General features: G+C 37.0%; 5 protein-coding genes and 3 pseudogenes across 9 annotated transcripts; 5 read left to right on the forward strand and 3 right to left on the reverse strand.

The window, feature by feature from the left end:
• Window positions 1–73: 73 nt before the first annotated feature.
• LOC104769868 (uncharacterized) lies at window positions 74–1,872 on the forward strand (annotated as a pseudogene). Its single transcript, XR_015593299.1, has 6 exons — window positions 74–234; window positions 790–879; window positions 971–1,099; window positions 1,193–1,324; window positions 1,416–1,506; window positions 1,652–1,872. The product of XR_015593299.1 is annotated as an uncharacterized LOC104769868 (transcript).
• On the forward strand, window positions 1,821–3,135 carry LOC104772281 (caffeoylshikimate esterase-like; annotated as a pseudogene). The gene is made up of 6 exons (XR_015593301.1): window positions 1,821–1,832; window positions 2,049–2,078; window positions 2,174–2,264; window positions 2,357–2,503; window positions 2,606–2,736; window positions 2,836–3,135. The product of XR_015593301.1 is annotated as a caffeoylshikimate esterase-like (transcript).
• On the forward strand, window positions 3,095–6,068 carry LOC109131361 (uncharacterized). 2 transcript variants are annotated; one of them, XM_019242250.2, is made up of 2 exons: window positions 3,095–3,232; window positions 5,626–6,068. In XM_019242250.2, exon 2 carries the CDS (start codon window positions 5,644–5,646, stop codon window positions 5,845–5,847), a length of 204 nt encoding a protein of 67 aa, XP_019097795.1. In that variant the 5' UTR covers window positions 3,095–3,232; window positions 5,626–5,643; the 3' UTR covers window positions 5,848–6,068. The 2 variants fall into 2 exon arrangements, with proteins under 2 accessions (XP_019097795.1, XP_019097796.1); XM_019242251.2 differs by lacking the exon at window positions 3,095–3,232 and adding an exon at window positions 4,725–4,862.
• Window positions 6,069–9,127: 3,059 nt separating this feature from the next.
• On the reverse strand, window positions 9,128–10,299 carry LOC104769871 (coleoptile phototropism protein 1-like; annotated as a pseudogene).
• A 690-nt stretch (window positions 10,300–10,989) lies between these two features.
• On the forward strand, window positions 10,990–12,722 carry LOC104769872 (small ribosomal subunit protein eS7x). The gene is made up of 6 exons (XM_010494190.2): window positions 10,990–11,133; window positions 11,600–11,684; window positions 11,774–11,847; window positions 11,934–12,057; window positions 12,156–12,338; window positions 12,432–12,722. Exons 2-6 carry the CDS (start codon window positions 11,610–11,612, stop codon window positions 12,546–12,548), a joined length of 573 nt encoding a protein of 190 aa, XP_010492492.2. The 5' UTR covers window positions 10,990–11,133; window positions 11,600–11,609; the 3' UTR covers window positions 12,549–12,722.
• A 215-nt stretch (window positions 12,723–12,937) lies between these two features.
• Window positions 12,938–14,833, reverse strand: LOC104769873 (chloroplastic group IIB intron splicing facilitator CRS2-B, chloroplastic). Of its 2 annotated transcripts, none has more exons than XM_010494192.2 (8): window positions 14,674–14,833; window positions 14,149–14,341; window positions 13,984–14,068; window positions 13,825–13,892; window positions 13,678–13,728; window positions 13,508–13,581; window positions 13,368–13,426; window positions 12,938–13,276 (listed from the first exon to the last, which is right to left on the reverse strand). In XM_010494192.2, the coding sequence occupies exons 2-8, from the start codon at window positions 14,335–14,337 to the stop codon at window positions 13,083–13,085; spliced, it is 720 nt and encodes a 239-aa protein (XP_010492494.1). In that variant the 5' UTR covers window positions 14,338–14,341; window positions 14,674–14,833; the 3' UTR covers window positions 12,938–13,082. The 2 variants fall into 2 exon arrangements, with proteins under 2 accessions (XP_010492494.1, XP_087361778.1); XM_087505652.1 differs by having other exon boundaries at window positions 13,825–13,897.
• Window positions 14,834–14,920: 87 nt separating this feature from the next.
• Window positions 14,921–18,876, forward strand: LOC104769875 (plastidic glucose transporter 4). The gene is made up of 14 exons (XM_087504824.1): window positions 14,921–15,582; window positions 15,807–16,144; window positions 16,250–16,367; window positions 16,482–16,549; window positions 16,695–16,827; window positions 16,931–17,030; window positions 17,121–17,233; window positions 17,323–17,416; window positions 17,493–17,646; window positions 17,783–17,929; window positions 18,004–18,077; window positions 18,180–18,268; window positions 18,353–18,467; window positions 18,549–18,876. Exons 2-14 carry the CDS (start codon window positions 15,853–15,855, stop codon window positions 18,729–18,731), a joined length of 1,680 nt encoding a protein of 559 aa, XP_087360950.1. The 5' UTR covers window positions 14,921–15,582; window positions 15,807–15,852; the 3' UTR covers window positions 18,732–18,876.
• On the reverse strand, window positions 18,733–19,719 carry LOC104769874 (uncharacterized). The gene is made up of 4 exons (XM_010494193.3): window positions 19,464–19,719; window positions 19,251–19,314; window positions 19,011–19,164; window positions 18,733–18,919 (listed from the first exon to the last, which is right to left on the reverse strand). The coding sequence occupies exons 1-4, from the start codon at window positions 19,626–19,628 to the stop codon at window positions 18,877–18,879; spliced, it is 426 nt and encodes a 141-aa protein (XP_010492495.1). The 5' UTR covers window positions 19,629–19,719; the 3' UTR covers window positions 18,733–18,876.
• Between the last annotated feature and the right edge of the window lie 113 nt (window positions 19,720–19,832).

The raw sequence follows: 19,832 nt of genomic DNA on the forward strand, positions 1-19,832 counted from the left end.
GTTGTATAAAAAGTTAAAAACCATATTTTACAAACGTACTACAACTGATATTGGTTTAGTGTTAGTTGAATTAAGCATTTCTCCATTTGAGAGGAAAAGAGAAAAAAGAATTTGAGAGGATTAACAAGTTTGGGCTTTTGGGGGAAAGAATCGAGTTTGTTAATAAATGGGCTTTTCGAAAAGCCCATATTTTCTTCGTTCCTTGAGATTTCGCCTCCGTGCTTTTGCTGATCGGTAAGTCTCTTTCTCTTTCACTTCCTTCGCTTGCTCCGCCGTTGTTGTTATATTGATTGAGTTTTCTTCTCTTTAGAGGTAATGCTGATGTTTTCTACTAAAATCTAAGAGATTTGTTAAATGGTGCCAAAAAAAAAAAAAAAATCCAGCTTGTGTGATTTGTCTTCTGATTCATTGCCTTATTGCTTAAGATTTACTATGGTTTTACTTAGTCTCTGTATAGTTCATCAAGCATTGTCTCTTGCTCCGGACTAGTATGATTGAATAGAACAGATTTTTGTTTTGTATGTTTTACTTATCAATAGACAACTGAGAGGATAGTTCTCTTGATAGTGAAAGCCTTCAACTTTGGTTGAACTCTGTTACTTCTCAGTTTTTGTTCATGGATTTTTTTTATAATTTTAAGATAAATGATTCGTATTTGGTTGCTTGAGTTTACATTACAAGGTTACCTGTTCTGTTGGTACTACCAACTTGGTAGTAAGCTCCTATGCCTTATAAAGTCTGACCTTTTCTTGTTTTTTCTCTTTTGCAATTAACATTGGGACTTTGTAGGATGCTAGAGTTACGTGATAGAGGATGCTGCTTGCTTATCTGTGTAATCGTCTTCATAAATATTGTGCCTTGTTACAGCCATGAGAGACTGTAAGTGTGTGTGTGTACTTAAGAAAAACCTCACATTATTCCCAATTTGGATTCTTTATTGGTACAGTAGAAATGATGTGTTTATTATTAGGTTTGATGATGGGAAAACTTTATATGCTGGGAAGGAACTATGGAAGGAGACACTGCCATTGCAATCTGGTTCTCGAGTTTACAAAAGTCAAATTCTTGGTATGAAGTCAAGATATCATACCCAGCTTCTGTATGTTATCTTGCTTTTATTTTGTTGCCAAGTTTTTCTTTTTAGTGTATCTGTTTGAATGAATAAGCTGATCTGTACTTATGATGATAACAGATACCGGCTCTATTTTCGTTGCAACTACTGAAGAATGGTGAGGTGGGTTTGAAGCTGAACCAAATGAGGAGATTACTAAACACTGAGAAATTGATCTTCAAAACCGAGAGTCTTGAACAAGTTAATAACAAGGTAGTGGTCATCATCTTCAAATCAGTTCCTACAACTTTGAAACATTGATGATATATGTATAGCTCTTGAGTCGTTTTTGTTTCTGATTTAGGACGGATTGTATGTTTTGGTGACGGTTGAACCTCAAGGCATTGTAGCTATACCAAGTTTCAAAGAACGATCCTTCATCATTTACAACATAGGCAAGCCTTTTTTTTTTTTTTTTTCTTTTTTTTTTCACTTGCTATCACCGATCTTTTTCTTTTCACAACATAGAAGAAGTTGTAGTGAATGAAACTGCATCTATATGTTAAAAGTCTGTAAACTTTCTTCTTTCGTTTGTGACAGTTTGTGAAGAACAGCTCTTCGGCATCCCTTACTCAAGCTGGTCAGTGGTGGTTTTGGTAGTTTTGTGTCTAGTGGCCGTGTTGATTCTTCCAAAAATTTTCCCGTCTTATTTTGTAATCAAAGATGGAGATCGTGATCGTTAAGAAGACGCATGGTTTAAATTTCATTACACACTAATGATGTTTGTTTTTCAAATTCTTTTGTTAATCTTTTTTTAGTTACAGCGTTGATTATTAAAATTATATGAAAATTAGTATTAATACGATCTTCTAATTGAAATGGGTATAAGAAAGGTTGAGACTTTTAGACTTAGTAGTTAGTATAGACCACCACTCTGCTTCAGCTTTGTTTGAGATGTCTGTGTTTTGTTGATTTATTTTTTTCATGATGTTTGCAGACACCTGAAAATGGAATTAAGACTAAGGAGGTAAAAGGAGAGAATGATCTTGTTGTTGTTAGTTTATATAGCTTGAAGGAACCTTTTTGTTGTTGTTTGTGGTGATGTATGATTGGTTTATGTAGTCTTATGAGGTGAATTCGAGAGGAATTGAGATCTTCTCCAAAAGCTGGCTTCCTGAAGCTACTAGCCTTAAAGCTGTGGTTTTTTTCGAAGGCATGTTTCTTTGTGTTTTCTTCTTCTTCTTTAAATAGCCAATGGTTTGTGTATGACAATGAGACTGAGGCTTGTTTGATTGCATTTTGCAGGGATTGCAAGGAGATTGGCATTATCTGGTTATGGAGTTTTCGCTATGGACTATCCAGGATTTGGCTTATCGGAAGGCTTGCATGGTTATATCCCTAGCTTTGATCTTCTTGTTCAAGATGTCATGGAGCACTACTCCAAGATAAAAGGTAATTAACAACTTTTGATTCACATCGAGTGACTCTCGAAGGGGTAAACTTTAGGTTCATGTTTTAGGTATCTTGATTGATTTTGAATCTTTTTGGATGCAGAGAATCACGAGTTTTGTTCTCTACCTAGCTTTCTCTTTGGACAGTCAATGGGTGGAGCCGTGTCGCTCAAAATACATCTCAAACAACCAAATGCGTGGACCGGTGCAGTCTTGGTAGCACCAATGTGAAAAGTAAACTCTTGTCTTTCTTTCTTCTTATTTGCATAGTCATTAAGCAAATCTCTCAGTATTAGGAATCATAACATTAACTTACATACCTATCTGTTTTAGATTGCAGATGATTTGGTTCCACCACCGGTATTAAAACAGATTTTGATTGGTCTAGCCAATGTTCTACCGAGACATAAGTTCCTTCCGGCAAACGTTTAAGCATTTCTTCCAAACAAAGAATCTGAGAGGAAAAAAGAACAAAAGAATTTGAGAGGATAACAAGTTTGGGCTTTTAGGGGAAAGAAACAAGTTTGTTAATAAATGGGCTTTAAAAACTTTTTTTTATTAAAAGCCCATATTGGGTCGATACCTTGGAAACCCTAATCATCGAACAATAAAACCTGATTTTAACGAAAGAAACTGAGCTGCGAAGGAGAAAAGCCGCAGCATTTTTGACATTCCACAAAGGGTTTTTTCTTCGTTCCTTGAGATTTCGCCTCCGTGCTTTTGCTGATCGGTAAGTCTCTAAAAGGTTTTCTCTTTCACTTCCTTCTCTTGCTCCACCGTTGTTGTTGTTATGATTGAGTTTTCTTCTCTTTAGAGGCAATGCTGATGTTTTCTACTGAGATCTAAGAGCTTTGTAAAATGGTTCGGAAAATTTTTTCAGCTTGTCTGATTTGTATTCTGATTCTTGACTTATTGTGGTTAAGATTTACTTTTAAGTCTTTGTAGTTCATCAAGCATTGTCTTTGCTCCAGACTAGTATGATTGAATAGAACAAATCTTGTTTGGATGTCTTCTTGATATTGAAAGCCTTCAGCTTTGGTTGAAACCTCTGTTTTAGAAATCGCAGCTGCGACTAGCGAGAAAATCGGAGATTAAACGGGTATTAATTGGAGACTAGTTTTAGGGCTTTTCTCCATTTTATGTATATATATTAGTGTTTTATATATAAATTATGTAAAGTAGAGTTAGTCCAGTGGTTCTGACTGTTCATATGACCCTAAAGGTCATGAGTTCAAGCCCTAGTTACACATTTTCGGTTGGTTTTTTATCTTAAGTTTTAATAGAGGGTATAAAGGTCATTTCACTATCATCTTCTTCCTTCTTTTTCTGCAACCCTAGCTGGTGGCCGAATTTGTTTCTTCATTTTATTCACTTTTCTCTTTCTTTTTCTTTAAAATTTTACTTAAAATCAATAGATCTACTCAAATGCATTTGATTTCTTAAGTTTAAAGAGCAAAGTTTTTTTTTTTTTTCAACTTCCGATTTTTCTTCCGATTAGAACAAAATCCCGGCGGCCGGGCACCGCCGAACGCCTTTCCGGCGAGGAATCGACCGCCTAGACCGATTTTTAGAACAGGGGTTGAAACTATTACTTGCCAGTTTGTGTTCATGGATTTTAAAAATGATAATTTAATAATAACTGTATTAACACACAAAATGTATATGAAAAAAATCAGTCAATTGAATTAACGCAAGTCATTAAATATGCATTAACCAACATAGAAACCATAAACATGAGAACCCCATAAATATGCATGTTTATCGTCAAATCCTAATCAAAGTGATTGTTATATGAAGTATATGGAGATGAAGAAGCTTTTCAAAGTTTTGGTCTTCTTGTTCGGTTACTTGACGTGTTAATGGCAATGGTACCGTATCGTGGTTGTGACGTTATTGGAGTAGATTTGGGAGATGGAAAGGGAAAGAACGAGAAGAGAGTGAACAAGGAGGGTCGTAAGAGCATGTGCAACGGCGTGCACTTGAGCTGTCCTTTTTTCTTGTGATTTTAATTTAATTCAAAAAAGCCCAATATCGAAGAAACGATTCTTATTCTGGGACGTTTTTCGTCCGTCGACTTCGACACGTGCTTTATTGTGATTGGCTGTAGAATTTGTCTAGGATTAAACGAAAACATTTTCCAGAGAAAAAATTACTTCGACTTCTTTCTTTTCTCTCGACAAAGACGATAAACCGATACACATCCTCGACGATTTCACGAAGCCAATCCGTTCTTCTCACCGGATGTTCTTGACGAATTACCGAAGCCGTTCTGTCGCATTCTTTGTGGAAGCCAAAAAGAAATCAGCTTTCTGTATCTCTATCGGATTTTTCGAGTAATCTGCGAAAACATAAAGCATCAGGTTCGTTTCCATTTTAATTTTGTGATCCTTTTGACTCATTTGTTCAAAAGATCCAGTTTTTTTGCTTGATAGATTCTGCTCTGGTTTTATTTTTGGCATCTTGATCTGGGTTTGAGTTCTTCCATCAGTTGGGATTAAAAGATGCTAGCTTTGGATTTGTAGATGTAGAATTAGAGTCTGTAATGCTTTTATTTCTGCTTTAATTTTGATTTTGACTGTGGTTGATGATTAATTGGAAGCTAAAAAAGCATCTGATTTGAGCCGATTGTTATAAGCTTGTGAACAAATATGTTTAAACTGATGCACCTGGTGAGCAGCTGATTGAATTGTTCTATCTAGTCTCCATTATAATGCAAAAGAAGAGTTCTTTTTTTGCTGTAATGTTTTGCAATCTTCACACCATGATGTTACTCATCTTTGATTTTCTTGTGCTTAGAGCACTGTCACTTTTGTCTTGGCGTTGTAGTTCTTAGGATGAGCATTAACAATTGGAAGGGCCTTTCTATTCAATCGATTTTGATTTTTGTGTTTTCACTATATGAACAATATATGTCAATGTTCTACGATGGCCTCAGAGCTTCTGGAGTCTCAGTTCTGCTATGTTAAAAGGAGTAATTAGAAGTGTTGTTATATACATGTTTCGGAGTTCTCTTTAGTTACTCATCCTGTGATTTGTATAGATTGAACAGTTAGCTAAGACTTTGCATACTTGGGGTCTGTTCTGTAACATGTGACAATTTTTACACTTTCTTGAATGTTGCAGGTTTAAGACTTTAAAAAAATGGCGGGATTTCCAGGTTTTAGTTACCTTGGTCCAAAAAGCAAGAACACGGTTGTAGCGGGAGGATTAACGGCTTTTGTTTTTGGGGTATACTTCTACACAATGAGGGCTGTTGGTGGCACGGACGAACTTCAGGTGGCTATTGACAAGTTCGAAGGCCAAAAACCAGTTGAGACTGACACCAAGGTTCCATCTAAAGTCTAATCCTCACCGGCTTGTTATGTCCAACCAAACTCGTTGTTGTTTATCTTTTGTCTTCAAAGTTCTTTACTTCACTCTCGTTCGTTAGATTGGTATCTGTGTTTGAGTCTCAGTCCAATCCCTAATTCAGTGATTTAAACAAGAGAATTCTGATCAGGACATGTTTTTAATGTTCTTGACAAATAGACATTAATGCTCATATTAAAAATAAGAACCTTTCAAAATATTACTATTATAATTGGGTGACCAAAAATGAAGGACAACCAATGCCCATGGTCTAAGTTAGTTTCTGGTCCGAGTCGTAGTTCTTGCGGCCACTAATTGTCGAGAAAGTAAGATTTTTACTAATGGATGTTGTATTAATCTCTAGTTTATGTCTCTAGTATTTAATTATGGGGAGAGATGATAAAGAGAGATGTTTTGTTTGTTTTAGGAAAAGAAGGGACAGTGGGAGAGACATGCAAGCCATTTACGCATTGAACAAAGGAAGAATTAAAAAAAAGCCAATCGTATTGTTTTGAAATTTATATACTATTTGATTGATTATACTTCTTTATCCAGAAATAAAGACAATGACATATACTGTGTGGTGGGGTTAGATTATAAAAATGAAACTTAATCAGTAGTTGAAATTCTATTAATACGTTTGAATATCAGTCATGAGTTTCTTTAACTAAACAACTTCTGTGCCAACTGTGTCGTAACCAAAACTACTAACTTGTAGACTTAAATAAGAGACTCTATAAGATTGAGGCTTGTTTTAGTTTCAAGACTTTGGCTTTGGTACCTCAACTGTAATTCATAAAATTTGATTTTATAGAGAAGTTGCATTTTTTTAAGCTGGCAGTTGAAAACAAAACTTCAACTTCTCTATCTTACTACCTCATCAAAATTTTAAATGTTGGGTGTTTACAGGAATAAAATAAATTGACACTGTTTGCAATAAATAGTTGCATAAGAACACAGACACATAATTTATGTTGTGATTTATCATTTATATGTACGTAGAGTCTTTTTTTTTGTGTGTGTGTGCAAATGCCTAGAGTTATTTAGATTAAACCTATGCCTAGAGACTAGAGTTTAAAGGTCATCAACTGGGTCAAAGTGGCCTCACTAGTGACTAGACTCGTCTAGCCGAGGGTCTTAACTCGGATTATAAAATGATGCAGATTGATTTGCAAGAATTTGTATGTGAGCAAAGCAAAAGTAAAAGTAAGCTACTTTGTAATCTTAGCTAAATCTGTCAGATCAATGCAACATTTAAATTACCAGTTATATAGACTTCTACATAACTGATAATCAGACTTATTATGACAATAATATGGTGGTTAAACTTTCACATTGTTTTGCCATTATAAATTAGCTGGGAGGTAGTTTTTTAAAGCTACCTTCTTCATGAACCATTCAACTCCCACACACACACTCTCAACTATGTATGCTTTATAGTTTACACTTAGAACCATTCAACATTTCTGATAAAGTACCAATGAAAATAGAATGCCCTTTTTGAGAGAAATCGCGCGCGTGTACTTCACTCGCGGCGATTTTTTCTCCCAAAAAACTTTCTCTTCTGATCACAATCCCGTGAGCCGTCGGTCGGGTCCTCCATTGATTCCAGCGACGAAGAGGACCCCGTGGCTCATGGTGCTTCATCCGTAAACCGGCGCATCAACTAGGCAACTTTCTCAGATCAGAATCAAGGGAGAAGTGGAGAGGAGAAGTTTCTGCGCGACACTGTCGGTGAGAGCTCCATCGCCGGTGTAGCGACGCGGTGCAGAAGAAGGAGATCCACGGCGAGGTACGAGTGAGAACGGCGGTTAGATCTGCATGCCGGAGATTCTGGAGGTTTCGCTGCGCCGTTGTTCGATGGGGGAGGTCGTCTGCGGCAAGGCGGGGCTAAGCCACCGTCAAAGGTTTGCAGATCTACTCCCTACCGCTATTTCTCTCTCACGACTAAGTATCGATCTCCTCGACAAAGGTAAGGTCGGTCATCTTCTTCTTCCTCGGCCACGGCTCTACGGTGGCAGAATGGCAACGGATCCTGGATCACCATCTCCGTTCGACCACGACGTTCAGGCACACTGGAGGTCCTGATCCGGTGTGAATCCGCAAATCTTGAACGGCGGCTGCAATGAGTTCTTCATTTGCAGATTAGGATTTCTTGAACCGGTTCAGGAAACCGGGTCGGTTCTGTTTTTCTGTAATTTTGTTTGGTTTGATGTACTCGGTTTAGATCCTGAGGGGATTTTGATGGGCTTAAATCCGGAAATAGCCCATTGGGCAATTATTAATATTAATTGAAAGCCTTTTAATAAAAAAAAAAGTACCAAATGAAAATATAAAACTCCAGATACATAACCATTGAATTGTTGTTGTTTATAATTCACCTTTGCAAACATTCATTTCAAAAAAAAAAAAAGACAAAAACGAAAAATCCGAGGACCAGAATAGCAAGAAGGTATTTTTTTTTTTTTTTATATCGAATTCATAGAAAATAAAACTAAAATTCTGCCGATGATTTCTCAATACAACACGATTTTCCCTTGTTATTTTTTTAAAAAATAATTCATGAGACTTATAAGAAAATATGAAAAAATCCTAGTTTGTTGAGATCTATTATTGCATATATATAAAAAAAAATTAAAAATCAGGAGGTTTCGTGACTTTCGTCCCTAAATAAACTCCTTTCGAAAACAAAAATTTATGCTAACTCCTCCTCACCTAAAATAAATTGCACGTGACCCTGAGTCATCATATACACTTGGCATCGCATTAATGGATTGTCGTATATCTAACGACACAGACGCGTTAACACATCGTCACAGAATCGTTTTGAGGATCCAATCTCAACACAAACTACATTACTCTTTCCGACAATATTGTTCACATTCACACGATGGTGATATTGATAGACAATTTGAGAGGACAAGAACCGCAGAACTCATTAATTCATAGAATAATAATTCCGTAATTCTCATTGTTTTCTTCTTATTACGTGCATTATTTGTTTTCCCCCTCACCCACTTTCGTGTAATCTTCTCTTTCTCAAAAAAAAAATAATAACAAAAAAATTAGAAAACAACAGTTTAATTGATTTTTTTTTGTTTCTTTTTATATAAATAATAATACAGAAATTCAGAACGAGTTTCTATTTTAGAATTTTTTTGATAATGGCTCTGAGATCAGCAAAGATTACCCTTTTCAGTCCTTTACACGGTAGCACTAGTCACCAATATTATTCGTAATTATCCATTTAATTATAATATTTGGTGGACAAATAAAAGTTTTAATCTTTAAGGAATAAATTCAACAAAATTATAATAATTAATAATAGATATTTCGACCCAATCAGTAGGATGTGCCTAAACAATAAACCCCAAAAATTAATATGAATCAAAGCCACCAAAAATTAGGCTTCAAGATTTCAAACTTTCTACTATAAGAGGACTCTCACATCCCCAAGAAAGAGACGAAATAAAATAATATAAATGTGGTATTGGACCCGTCTACTCATTGTCAATTCGTTTTGAGTAGGAGTCCCATTTAACTTAATATTTACCTTGAGATAAGTGGCGATTGCACGGTATAATCCATCTTCATTTATACGAGCATGGTAAGGGAGAGCTTCGGCGAGGGACATAAACTCCGGGAGGCTTAAATCGGCATCTAAAGCGGCTTCGGCTAAGTAAGAGTCCACAAGCTTGGCCACTTTAACTAGCGAAGCACCAGATTTGACTCCTTCGTTGTCTAGTCCCGTAAATTTCTTAACCAACCGAGTCACGAGCTCAACGTCAAGCAATGTCCCGCATGTGTGACTAAACGACGGTATCATTAGCTCCTTGAGGGAAGCTTGGTCAAGCTGCCATGAAATCTTAGCCTCGAGCTCCGACTTGTAATTTGAATCTGCTCCAACCATGTTGGCAGTTCTGAGAAGACGAAGGAGGAAGTTACAAGGAACGGAATCTTTCTCCGGTGGGATGATTCCTATTAGTGTTTCCACTAAGAAACGTTTCTTCATCACGAAGGCAGTAACAGAGAAGCTCTCTGATTGCTGTTGAGGTTGCGGATCATCAGGGTTTTGGACTACGTCGGAGAGGTCAGGGAGCCACGTGGAAGCGTAATGAACGATGATGGAGCCGATGAGATCAGGACGAACACCTTTGGACTTGATTCCGGCGATGGTGTTAACGAAATAATCAATGTCAAGAATGCAACCATCGTCGAACAAAGAACACTCTATCTTTCCGGTGGAGTTTGACAGAGATTTTGTGGAGATGGTGGCAGGCAGACTCCGGCGAAGATGTTTTGTCCACCATGTCTTTGGTTTTATCACGGTGGAAGTTGTGTAGTGTATGTGTGAGTAAAAGTGGGGTTACTGTACTTAGTTTTATAGAGTGTGTAAGCAATTTAGTTTACGTTTGCTCTGTTTCTTGAAAAGTCTTACATTGAAACGTCATCGTCTCATCATGACTCCAAGGTAAAATTCCAAAGGAAAGAACAAATTCTTGCCGTTTCCTATAAAAACAATCAAGGAACTTCCTGATATTAATAATGAACATTTGTTTCGTTTTACTGTAGGTAGAATCCATTTGTTTCCAACGAATTAGCAATAAAATGATCATTATTTGCAATCAAATTTACAGGATTGTCCCTTTCAAGGGGACAAGGGGTGCTCAAAATAGTTTGAACTTTGCAATTTTGTCCACAACTAGCATGTAAATCCGAGTCAAAGAAATTAACCTTCCTTTGCATAAGTTTGCAAATTGATTTTGTGTCATCACTTGGGGTAAAGTTTGGGTTCTTTTCTAGCAATCAAATCTCAAATTATGAAACGACGATGAGAGTTGTATAAAACCATAAACTTGTTCTCTCTGTACATGTTAGGGGAAGCAAATATGTTATCAGTTATCACCCACTAATTGTACAAGTATTGGCCAAGAAAGCTTATATATGTATTAGTGAATCTTAGTTCTATATGTACTGTTGCATTAGGCATTTCTTCCAAACAAAGAATCTGAGAGGAAAAAAGAACAAAAGAATTTGAGAGGATAACAAGTTTGGGCTTTTAGGGGAAAGAAACAAGTTTGTTAATAAATGGGCTTTAAAAACTTTTTTTCTTAAAAGCCCATATTGGGTCGATACCTTGGAAACCCTAATCATCGAACAATAAAACCTGATTTTAACGAAAGAAACTGAGCTGCGAAGGAGAAAAGCCGCAGCATTTTTGACATTCCACAAAGGGTTTTTTCTTCGTTCCTTGAGATTTCGCCTCCGTGCTTTTGCTGATCGGTAAGTCTCTAAAGGGTTTTCTCTTTCACTTCCTTCTCTTGCTCCACCGTTGTTGTTATGATTGAGTTTTCTTCTCTTTAGAGGCAATGCTGATGTTTTCTACTAAAATCTAAGAGCTTTGTTAAATGGTTTGAAAAAAAAAAAATTTCAGCTTTTGTGATTTGTCTTCTGATTCATTGCCTTATTGTTGTTAAGAATAAGTCTCTGTAGTTCATCAAGCATTGTCTTTTGCTCCAGACTTCTATGATTGAATAGAACAATTTTGTTTGTATGACTGAGAGATTGCGCTCTTGTTATTGGAAGCCTGAAACTTTGGTTGAAACTATTAAACTGTGTTTTCCGGAATTTTATAGAAATGATTCGTATCTGGTTGCTTGAGCTTACATTAGAAGGTCACCTGTTGTGTTAGTAGTAAGCTCCTTGTGCCTAAAGTCTGACCTTTTCTTATCTTTCTTTGCAATTCAAGATCTGTGAAGATGTTCTCCGCTCAGAACAAGATCAAGAAGGATAAGAATGCTGAACCAACAGAATGCGAGGAGCAAGTTGCTCAGGTAACTATATACCATTTAATGTCTTTGTCTGTAATTTTGTCCTCCTTTGTGGAATTATTCAATGTTAACAGACTTTTATCTTCTCTTAGGCTTTGTTTGATTTGGAGAACACCAACCAGGAGTTGAAATCCGAGTTGAAAGATCTCTACATTAACCAAGCTGTGTATGTTCTATTTAGTGTCTCCCCTTCTCATTTCATGGTTGCATTCTTCTTTTATACATAATTTGATTCCTCAATTCTCATTGCAGGAACATGGACATCTCTGGAAACCGCAAAGCTGTTGTGATTTACGTCCCATTCAGATTGAGGAAAGCTTTCCGCAAGATTCATCCTCGCCTTGTTAGGGAGCTTGAGAAGAAGTTCAGTGGAAAGGTAAGTTTATGAAGTTCCATTTCTTTTGTAGTTGTTTAGTTAAATCTTACGACAATCTCTCTTAAACACTCTGCCATTGTTTCGTTTAATTTTCACAGGATGTGATCTTTGTTACCACAAGAAGGATCATGCGTCCTCCCAAGAAGGGTGCTGCTGTTCAGAGGCCACGTAACAGGACTCTTACCTCTGTTCATGAAGCAATGCTCGAAGATGTTGCTTTCCCCGCTGAGATTGTTGGAAAGCGTACTCGTTACCGTCTTGATGGTTCCAAGATCATGAAGGTATCATATCATCATCTATGAGAATAAACTCAGATCTTCCTCTTTATGAATTTAAGCTCATATTTACCTTCTGTTTTGAATACTATGTCACAGGTGTTTTTGGATGCCAAGCAAAAGAACGACACAGAGTACAAGCTCGAGACTATGGTTGGTGTGTACTGTAAACTTACCGGCAAAGATGTCGTGTTTGAGTACCCCGTTGAAGCTTGAAGGATGATGGTGATCATGAAATCATCAGGGTAGAGAAAGAGAGCTTTTGATTATGTTTTGTGGTACTTAGGGTGAAGGAAACTCTCTGATTCAGTTCCTTATTCACAATCTTTAATGTTCTATTTTACCAAGACTACTCTTTTGTGCTTTTCAATTTTGAAAACTTTTTTGAAATTTCAGATTAGTCTAAAATTTCTACAGCAAATATACTTAGTCGACAATCCTCAAATTCTGATCATGGCAAATCGCACTCGCATCAGTTCGCTATTTTTCATTCACATAATTATGATATATAATTCATACCACTAGTTCCCTACAACCTGAAATCTGATCTGTCAATCAATCTCATCTGTAATAAAGTAATAGACCTGGTAACTGGAATAAGTTCATACTGACCAAGAGAGATACTTTTTGCTTACTGTTTTACCACAAAATGAAAATGCTAAACCAGTCAAGGAATCTCAAGATTTTTTGTAGCTTTTAGCAAATCAAAGCACACAAACTTCATCTGTTAATTTGCATTGTTATCTCATATTATACTTTGTGGAATTTATATTTTTGCACAAGATTAAATCTTGAGATTCCTTGACTGAATCCACTGAGCACAAGAGTCTTCACTGCTTCACTTCCTTGTTCTAGTGCTTCATCGATCTGTTTCCGTTCCCATGGACTAAACTTCTGAAGAAGAAATGCTTTCATATCCATGTTTCCTGGTGGTTTACCAATGCCTGACAAAGATTGACAAAACAAAAAGCTTGAGAGTTGAGAGAGGAAGAAAGGGTAGTCTTGGATATAAACCGAACCAAACCAAAAGCATACCTATGCTTAGACGAGGAAAGTTTCGACGACCATCCAAATTCCCCATTACACTCTTGACTCTGCAACAAATATAAAAGGTAACATCAGTTGATAGATCAATCAGAGAACACACTTAAAGGTTCAAGAGGCACAAGTAATACCCGTTGTGATAGCCTTGACCTCCTTTCGGTTGAAGTCTCAAAACCCCATTTGGTAAAGCCATCTCATCGTAAATCTAGGAGGGAGAAACCCACATCGAGATTCAACAAAAAGGTTCATGATTCCTAAACCTTGTCCTGATTTCTAAGGATGCTAAAGTGGGTAAGTTTACCAGTAAAATGTGACGCAATGGTACTCGATAGTGTGAAGCTAAAGATCCAACCTTTAAACGACGAGAACAGAACAGTTGTTTCAGAATAGCTGATCTTTGCAAAGTTGGCAATACGATAAGTTAGATTGATCAGAAGAGAATACAAACCGATTCACCGCTGAAGTTCATGTAAGTCTGAGGTTTGGCCAACAAGATAGGCACCTCTTCGATAGCACCTGTGCTGATCATCATACATAGAAGCAAAAATTCATCAGTTTTTTTATTATGATTCAAACCAGAGAACCGAAAAAGCAAGAGAAGTAGAACCTATTCCGATTAGAGCTTTAGACTGTATAGTGTTCATTAAAACGCCTTCTTTTCTAGCCAAAACATCTATCATCTCGAAACCAACCTGAAAACAAGACAAACTCGCAGCACTTTAGAGATCAAAACTCAACACCTTCACAATCACTTAAACTACTACAACATTACATTGTGTCTTGTTCCGTGATACTTGTTTCCTGGATTTCCCAACCCTACGATAAGCCAGGGAGTGTACTCTATTTTGAATCTGTCATTCTCACTAGAAGTAGATGAACAAACCCGAAACCTCGGTTTCTGGAAGACAGGCCTTACGGCGTGAAAATGGTAAATCCTTGGTGTATACGTAGAGCAGATCATCGAACTGTTGATTCAAAGAAATGAAAAATCAATTCTGTTACCATATTTCTTACTCCTTTTAAGCTACCAAAAATCATCAATAGATATCCCAAAGTTTAAACCTTTGGAGTGAACGAACTACTGAAAGTGAAATGACAAGAAACTAATTGAAACCCATTAACAGAGGAGGTAACGCAGATAAAAGAAAAAGTAAGTGTAATCGAACAGAAGACTCAGCAGAATAGTAATGAGAGCTACAAGGACTGAACCAAAAATATGTGTTTGTGCAGTAGATTGATTATGTTATAATAACATCTCTTGAAGACGAAGAATAAGTGAGAAAGGAAATCGCTTTACCTCTTTCTTCTGGAGATTTCGAAAATTTCTAGAGATTTTTCTTTTGCGTTGCGAACGAGATAGAAGAAGGATGAACAGAGTGACTTCTTTCTTTCTGTGAGAGACGAAGAAGATGTTAGAAAATTTTAGTCACATTTTGGATTAATGGGCTTTTCATTGTAGCCCAAACCAAATGATGGGCTTAACTAACTTATACTCGCATAAGTTGTTTGTGTTATAAAATGGGGATTGTCTACGTCATTGATAAGACGGCACGTGAGTATTCTTCTATATAATAACAACGTGACGCTCGGCTACGTCATCCAAAATCTAATCCAGAAAATCTACCGTGGCCAAAACTCGCCAATCTTGCGGCTCTCATCCTTTTTAGCATTTTTACCCTTTTTTATTTTTATTTTTTTTAACCTTTATTTTCTGTTAATATACTTTTTTGCACCAATCATATCTCCTACATATATATATATATATATACACACACGGATATTAAATTAAATTCTCCAGATGAGTAACTTTTGTAAAAGATATTATAAATATCAATTATTAGAGTTAGATATTTATATATAACTCAATTTTTTTAAAAAGTATATTACCAAATCCAGAAATTGAAATGGCTTTATATTCGTAATCTATAATTTCTATATAAGCAATGAAAATAAACTTCTTCAGTTTCCTTGAGGTTTTGGATAAATATGAATTATTTACACAAACTTCCAAAAAAACTTTATAAGCAAACAAAATTGCTTTATTGTTTTTTTTTTTGGCGTTTAAAACGACAATAAGCTCCCCACCTACAGAGAGTTTTCTTCTCCTGCAGTCACACTTATAATCTCTCTCTCTCTCTGGTAATATAGAGCAGCAGCACTCACTACTCACTTCTGTAATCGCGGAGTCTCCGAAGCTTCTTCTCCGGTAAATTTCTCACTACAACTCCTAAGTCGCTTCTCTTATTAGTCCAAATCTGAAGTTTCGCATGTTTTTTTAGTCAGTCGCGATCGAGAGTTGCAGTTTTTCTCAATGCAATCGATTTCTCAATTTCGTGTTTGTTTGTTAGATTAAATGCGATATTTTCTCTATTCTTTTTGACTAATCTTTTTTTTTTTCTCTCTCTCTGTTTGTCATCATCTCTCTCGCAGTTACGTTTCGTTTATAAAACAAAAAAAAAAAAGTCAGAGAGGAAAAATGCAATCGTCTACGTATGCGGTTGTTAAAGGAAACGCCGCGTTTGCGTTTCAGAGACGGACCACCTTCTCTTCTTCTTCTTCTTCTAACCTCAACAGATCGGCGTCTTCTACCACCGGAATTCGCTTCCTCGGTAAGACTATCCCAACCGGACCTCTCTATTGCTCTGGTCTAAAAGCCATGGGAGCAAAGCTTGCACGTGCTGAAAACGGGATCCAAAGCGGTATGAGTTTATCTTCGGTCAAACCTCGATCTGTCAGAGCTCAAGCTTCCTCCTCCTCCTCCTCCTCTGGTTCGTCTTTCGCATTCTCTTCTATTATAATGTGATTTGCTTACTATAATAATTTGAAGATTCTAATAATGTATTGTTTTGGGAACAATCTTCTTATTATTTTAGGTGGAGATGCAGAAGAAGCTGTACCTCTGAGATCTGAAGGGAAAAGCTCTGGTGGTTCTGTTTTGCCCTTTGTTGGTGTTGCTTGTCTTGGTGCTATACTGTTTGGTTATCATCTTGGGTATTTATGACTTTAAACTACTACACTTGAATCATTTTGTTTCTATAACTAGGTGTGATCATGGATGTTGCTAGATATAGATGATGATTATGATGTTTCATTGGACTGAATCAGGGTAGTTAATGGTGCTCTTGAATACCTTGCTAAGGATCTTGGGATCGCCGAAAACACTGTTTTGCAAGGCAAGTTTATATGATCAGGCTTCTCTTACTCCTCCTGTTTGTATAACTGAATTGTGGCTTGACAGCACTTTGGTTCATGTTTTGATTAGTAGCCAAGTTAATAATTTGTATTCTCTTTTTTTTTTTTTTTTTTTCTTCTGAGCAGGATGGATTGTTAGTGCGCTGCTTGCTGGTGCAACAGTAGGTTCATTCACTGGAGGTTCATTAGCTGACAAATTTGGACGAACAAGAACGTTTCAGTTGGATGCTATCCCTCTTGCCGTTGGAGCTTTCTTATGGTATTTTTTTCAAGCACCAAGTTATTGGACCTATTATTGGTGGCAAGTTAAGTGATGTTTTTTTTTTAACGCATTTTGGGTTGCTCTCTTTTGATTTCATTAGTGCAACAGCTCAGAGTGTGCAGACTATGATTGTGGGACGTCTGCTCGCAGGAATTGGAATCGGAATCTCTTCAGCCATTGTACCACTTTACATATCTGAGGTTGTTTTACTACTGTTTGCACCCTTAACTTAGATATTAGTTCTGTTTTTTATATGTTATGTTGCTGAAGCGTGTGCCGATGGGTGTCAGATATCACCAACGGAAATCCGCGGAGCTCTTGGATCTGTGAACCAGTTGTTCATATGTATAGGAATACTTGCAGCCTTGATAGCTGGATTACCCCTTGCAGCAAACCCTCTTTGGTATGTGAACTCCTTTATTCATCTAGCAATATTTTCTTTACTTGGTTCAGTATTGTGTTTATATAAGTTTCAATCTCTTGGTTTTCTAGGTGGAGGACGATGTTTGGTGTTGCATTTATCCCTTCCGTTCTACTAGCCATTGGAATGACTTTCTCGCCAGAAAGCCCAAGGTGGCTCGTTCAGGTACTCTCCAGGAACATAACTCACACAACTTATCCGAGATCAATTTTTTGACAAGTCGAGGAAATCAATTTTGCAGCAAGGAAAAATCTCTGAAGCTGAAAAGGCGATCAAAACTCTCTATGGTAAAGAAAGAGTGGTTGAACTAGTGCGTGACTTATCAACCTCTGGCCAAGGTGGTTCTGAGCCAGAAGCTGGATGGTTTGATCTATTCAGCAGCCGCTACTTTAAAGGTATTATTGTAAGACTGGGTGAATATACACTGTTTTGCAGATAATAAAAGCTGGCTGCACAAAGCCAAGATTTTCCTTTCAAACCTCATTTCGCAATGGTCTAATTTACATAGCTCCTTGTCTGTTCTTGTTGTAGTTGTAAGCGTAGGTGCAGCTCTCTTCTTGTTTCAACAGTTAGCTGGGATAAATGCAGTTGTGTACTACTCTACATCGGTGTTCCGTAGCGCTGGAATCCAATCTGATGTTGCAGCCAGTGCTCTTGTTGGAGCATCAAATGTCTTTGGTTTGTTTTCTCTCCTGTGTTCCCATTGAATTCCAACATAACCACACAAATAACCGGGGAAAATGTGGTTGCAGGCACTGCTGTTGCTTCATCTTTGATGGACAAAATGGGAAGGAAAAGTCTTCTACTCACAAGCTTTGGTGGAATGGTATAAGTTTTATCATCATTCTCATCCATATTTTAAAAAAATCTCAGACCGCCTTACCATAGAAAGGCTAACTTAGATTTGTTATTTTTTGTATTGAAAAAGGCTTTGTCGATGCTGTTGCTCTCCTTGTCCTTCACATGGAAGGCTCTTGCTGCATATTCTGGAACCCTTGCCGTTGTTGGAACTGTTCTGTAAGTCAATCTCCTCTTAACATTTCTTTCTAGTCTCAGTGTATAGGACTTGACTAACTCTTATATGCTCGATTGTTTAACCAGATATGTGCTGTCATTCTCACTTGGTGCTGGCCCGGTACCGGCTCTTCTACTTCCAGAGATATTCGCATCCCGAATCAGAGCAAAAGCTGTTGCTCTTTCTCTCGGCATGCACTGGGTATATATATCTATAATTCAAAATAGAGTTTCTTCTCTCTGTTTCTAACGTTTGTTTTTCTTTCCCTTTTCTCTATAACAGATATCAAACTTTGTGATTGGACTCTACTTCTTAAGCGTAGTGACTAGATTTGGAATCAGCAGTGTCTACTTGGGTTTTGCCGGAGTCTGCTTCCTTGCTGTTCTCTACATTGCAGGAAACGTCGTTGAGACTAAAGGACGATCACTCGAGGAAATAGAGCTTGCCCTTACCTCTGGAGTTTAAATTTTAAGCTAAAAAAGAAAAACCACTTTGTTTCATCATTTAGCTTGTGAGTCGTTCGTTCTTTTAATCTACCACTCTTCTCAATCTTCAGTAAAATTGTACAATGAACTAAGTTATCAATAACGAGAGAAATCGATTCATCGAACTACATGTTGGCTTTCCTTTCCCACCTTTCCCTAGTATCTAGCCTGTTTCAATACAAAACAGCAAAAAGGATCGCATTAGCACAGTGTTCTCAATACCTTGAAGAAAATTTTAAAATTCAGTAAAAAAACTCACCCCCAAAACAGCTTTTGTGGCTTCTTCTTTGTTACTGTGACTACTGTCTTATCGTGATTCTGTTCTTCTAAGGTAGAAGAGGAAGTTGATTCTTTCAATTGCTTAGAGCTTTTTTCGCCATCTTCGATTGCTTTACTCTGACATTTCTTGCTCGCTGATTTCAGAACATAGAGCTTTTAGTCTGACTGTATATGAACTGCGAATTCACAAAGAGAGCTGTATGTATATATATATATATACCTTTAGGTGGTTTCTTATGAATCTTTGTACTGGCTTTTATTTGCATACGTCTCTTGTGTAGCTCCTAATAATCTCAAAAACATAACCAAATATGGCTTAAGTGATGATATCAGATCAAGAGATTTATATACGTAATCATCTTTACAATCTCATGATTACTACCAAAAGAAAAAAAAAATTTAAGTCCCGAGTCGAAGAATCTGAAAATCTGACCTGTAATTTCGAAATTTGTTTCGGGGTGACGTTGGAACGATTGAAATTAGGTTGGAGAGATTGCGTTGACGCTAATAAAGCTTCTTTTCGATTCTCCTCTGCTTCTCTTTCGATCTCTTCGCTTGTCCTCGTCGTCGCCATGGTTTCTCCGTCGTCGGTCTTCATCGCTTTTTTTCTTTGAGAATGATGGAAACGACGCCGGATCCTTCTTTTCCTTCTTTTTTCACATTTTCTTTAATATTTTAGAGAAAATACTGAAATTAGCCCCCAAAGAATACGCATGTTTAAATAACTACCTGAAAGTTTTTGAATTAATACATAATTGACCTAACATTTTCTTCAATTATCAATTATACCCAAAACTAGCTT

Source organism: Camelina sativa, chromosome 20 (genome assembly GCF_030686135.1).
Source record: "Camelina sativa cultivar CO46 ecotype springtype chromosome 20, ASM3068613v1".
NCBI classification, from domain to species: domain Eukaryota; kingdom Viridiplantae; phylum Streptophyta; class Magnoliopsida; order Brassicales; family Brassicaceae; genus Camelina; species Camelina sativa.

Excerpts from the sequence above, each read along its gene's own strand:
- LOC104769874 (XM_010494193.3), bottom strand. The coding sequence starts at position 19,628 with ATGAAGACCGACGACGGAGAAACCATGGCGACGACGAGGACAAGCGAA. Across the intron at positions 19,315-19,463 it reads AACAAATTTCGAAATTACAG|GAGCTACACAAGAGACGTAT; the intron begins GTCAGATTTTCA and ends TGAGATTATTAG. Across the intron at positions 19,165-19,250 it reads TCATAAGAAACCACCTAAAG|CGAGCAAGAAATGTCAGAGT; the intron begins GTATATATATAT and ends TTCTGAAATCAG.
- LOC104769873 (XM_010494192.2), bottom strand. The coding sequence starts at position 14,337 with ATGATCTGCTCTACGTATACACCAAGGATTTACCATTTTCACGCCGTA. Across the intron at positions 13,729-13,824 it reads TGAACTTCAGCGGTGAATCG|GTTGGATCTTTAGCTTCACA; the intron begins GTTTGTATTCTC and ends CGTCGTTTAAAG. Across the intron at positions 13,427-13,507 it reads GGTCAAGGCTATCACAACGG|AGTCAAGAGTGTAATGGGGA; the intron begins GTATTACTTGTG and ends TATTTGTTGCAG.
- LOC104769872 (XM_010494190.2), top strand. The coding sequence starts at position 11,610 with ATGTTCTCCGCTCAGAACAAGATCAAGAAGGATAAGAATGCTGAACCA. Across the intron at positions 11,685-11,773 it reads GCGAGGAGCAAGTTGCTCAG|GCTTTGTTTGATTTGGAGAA; the intron begins GTAACTATATAC and ends ATCTTCTCTTAG. Across the intron at positions 12,339-12,431 it reads ATGGTTCCAAGATCATGAAG|GTGTTTTTGGATGCCAAGCA; the intron begins GTATCATATCAT and ends ACTATGTCACAG.
- LOC109131361 (XM_019242250.2), top strand. The coding sequence starts at position 5,644 with ATGGCGGGATTTCCAGGTTTTAGTTACCTTGGTCCAAAAAGCAAGAAC.
- LOC104769875 (XM_087504824.1), top strand. The coding sequence starts at position 15,853 with ATGCAATCGTCTACGTATGCGGTTGTTAAAGGAAACGCCGCGTTTGCG. Across the intron at positions 16,368-16,481 it reads CTGTTTGGTTATCATCTTGG|GGTAGTTAATGGTGCTCTTG; the intron begins GTATTTATGACT and ends GGACTGAATCAG. Across the intron at positions 17,031-17,120 it reads TACCACTTTACATATCTGAG|ATATCACCAACGGAAATCCG; the intron begins GTTGTTTTACTA and ends GATGGGTGTCAG.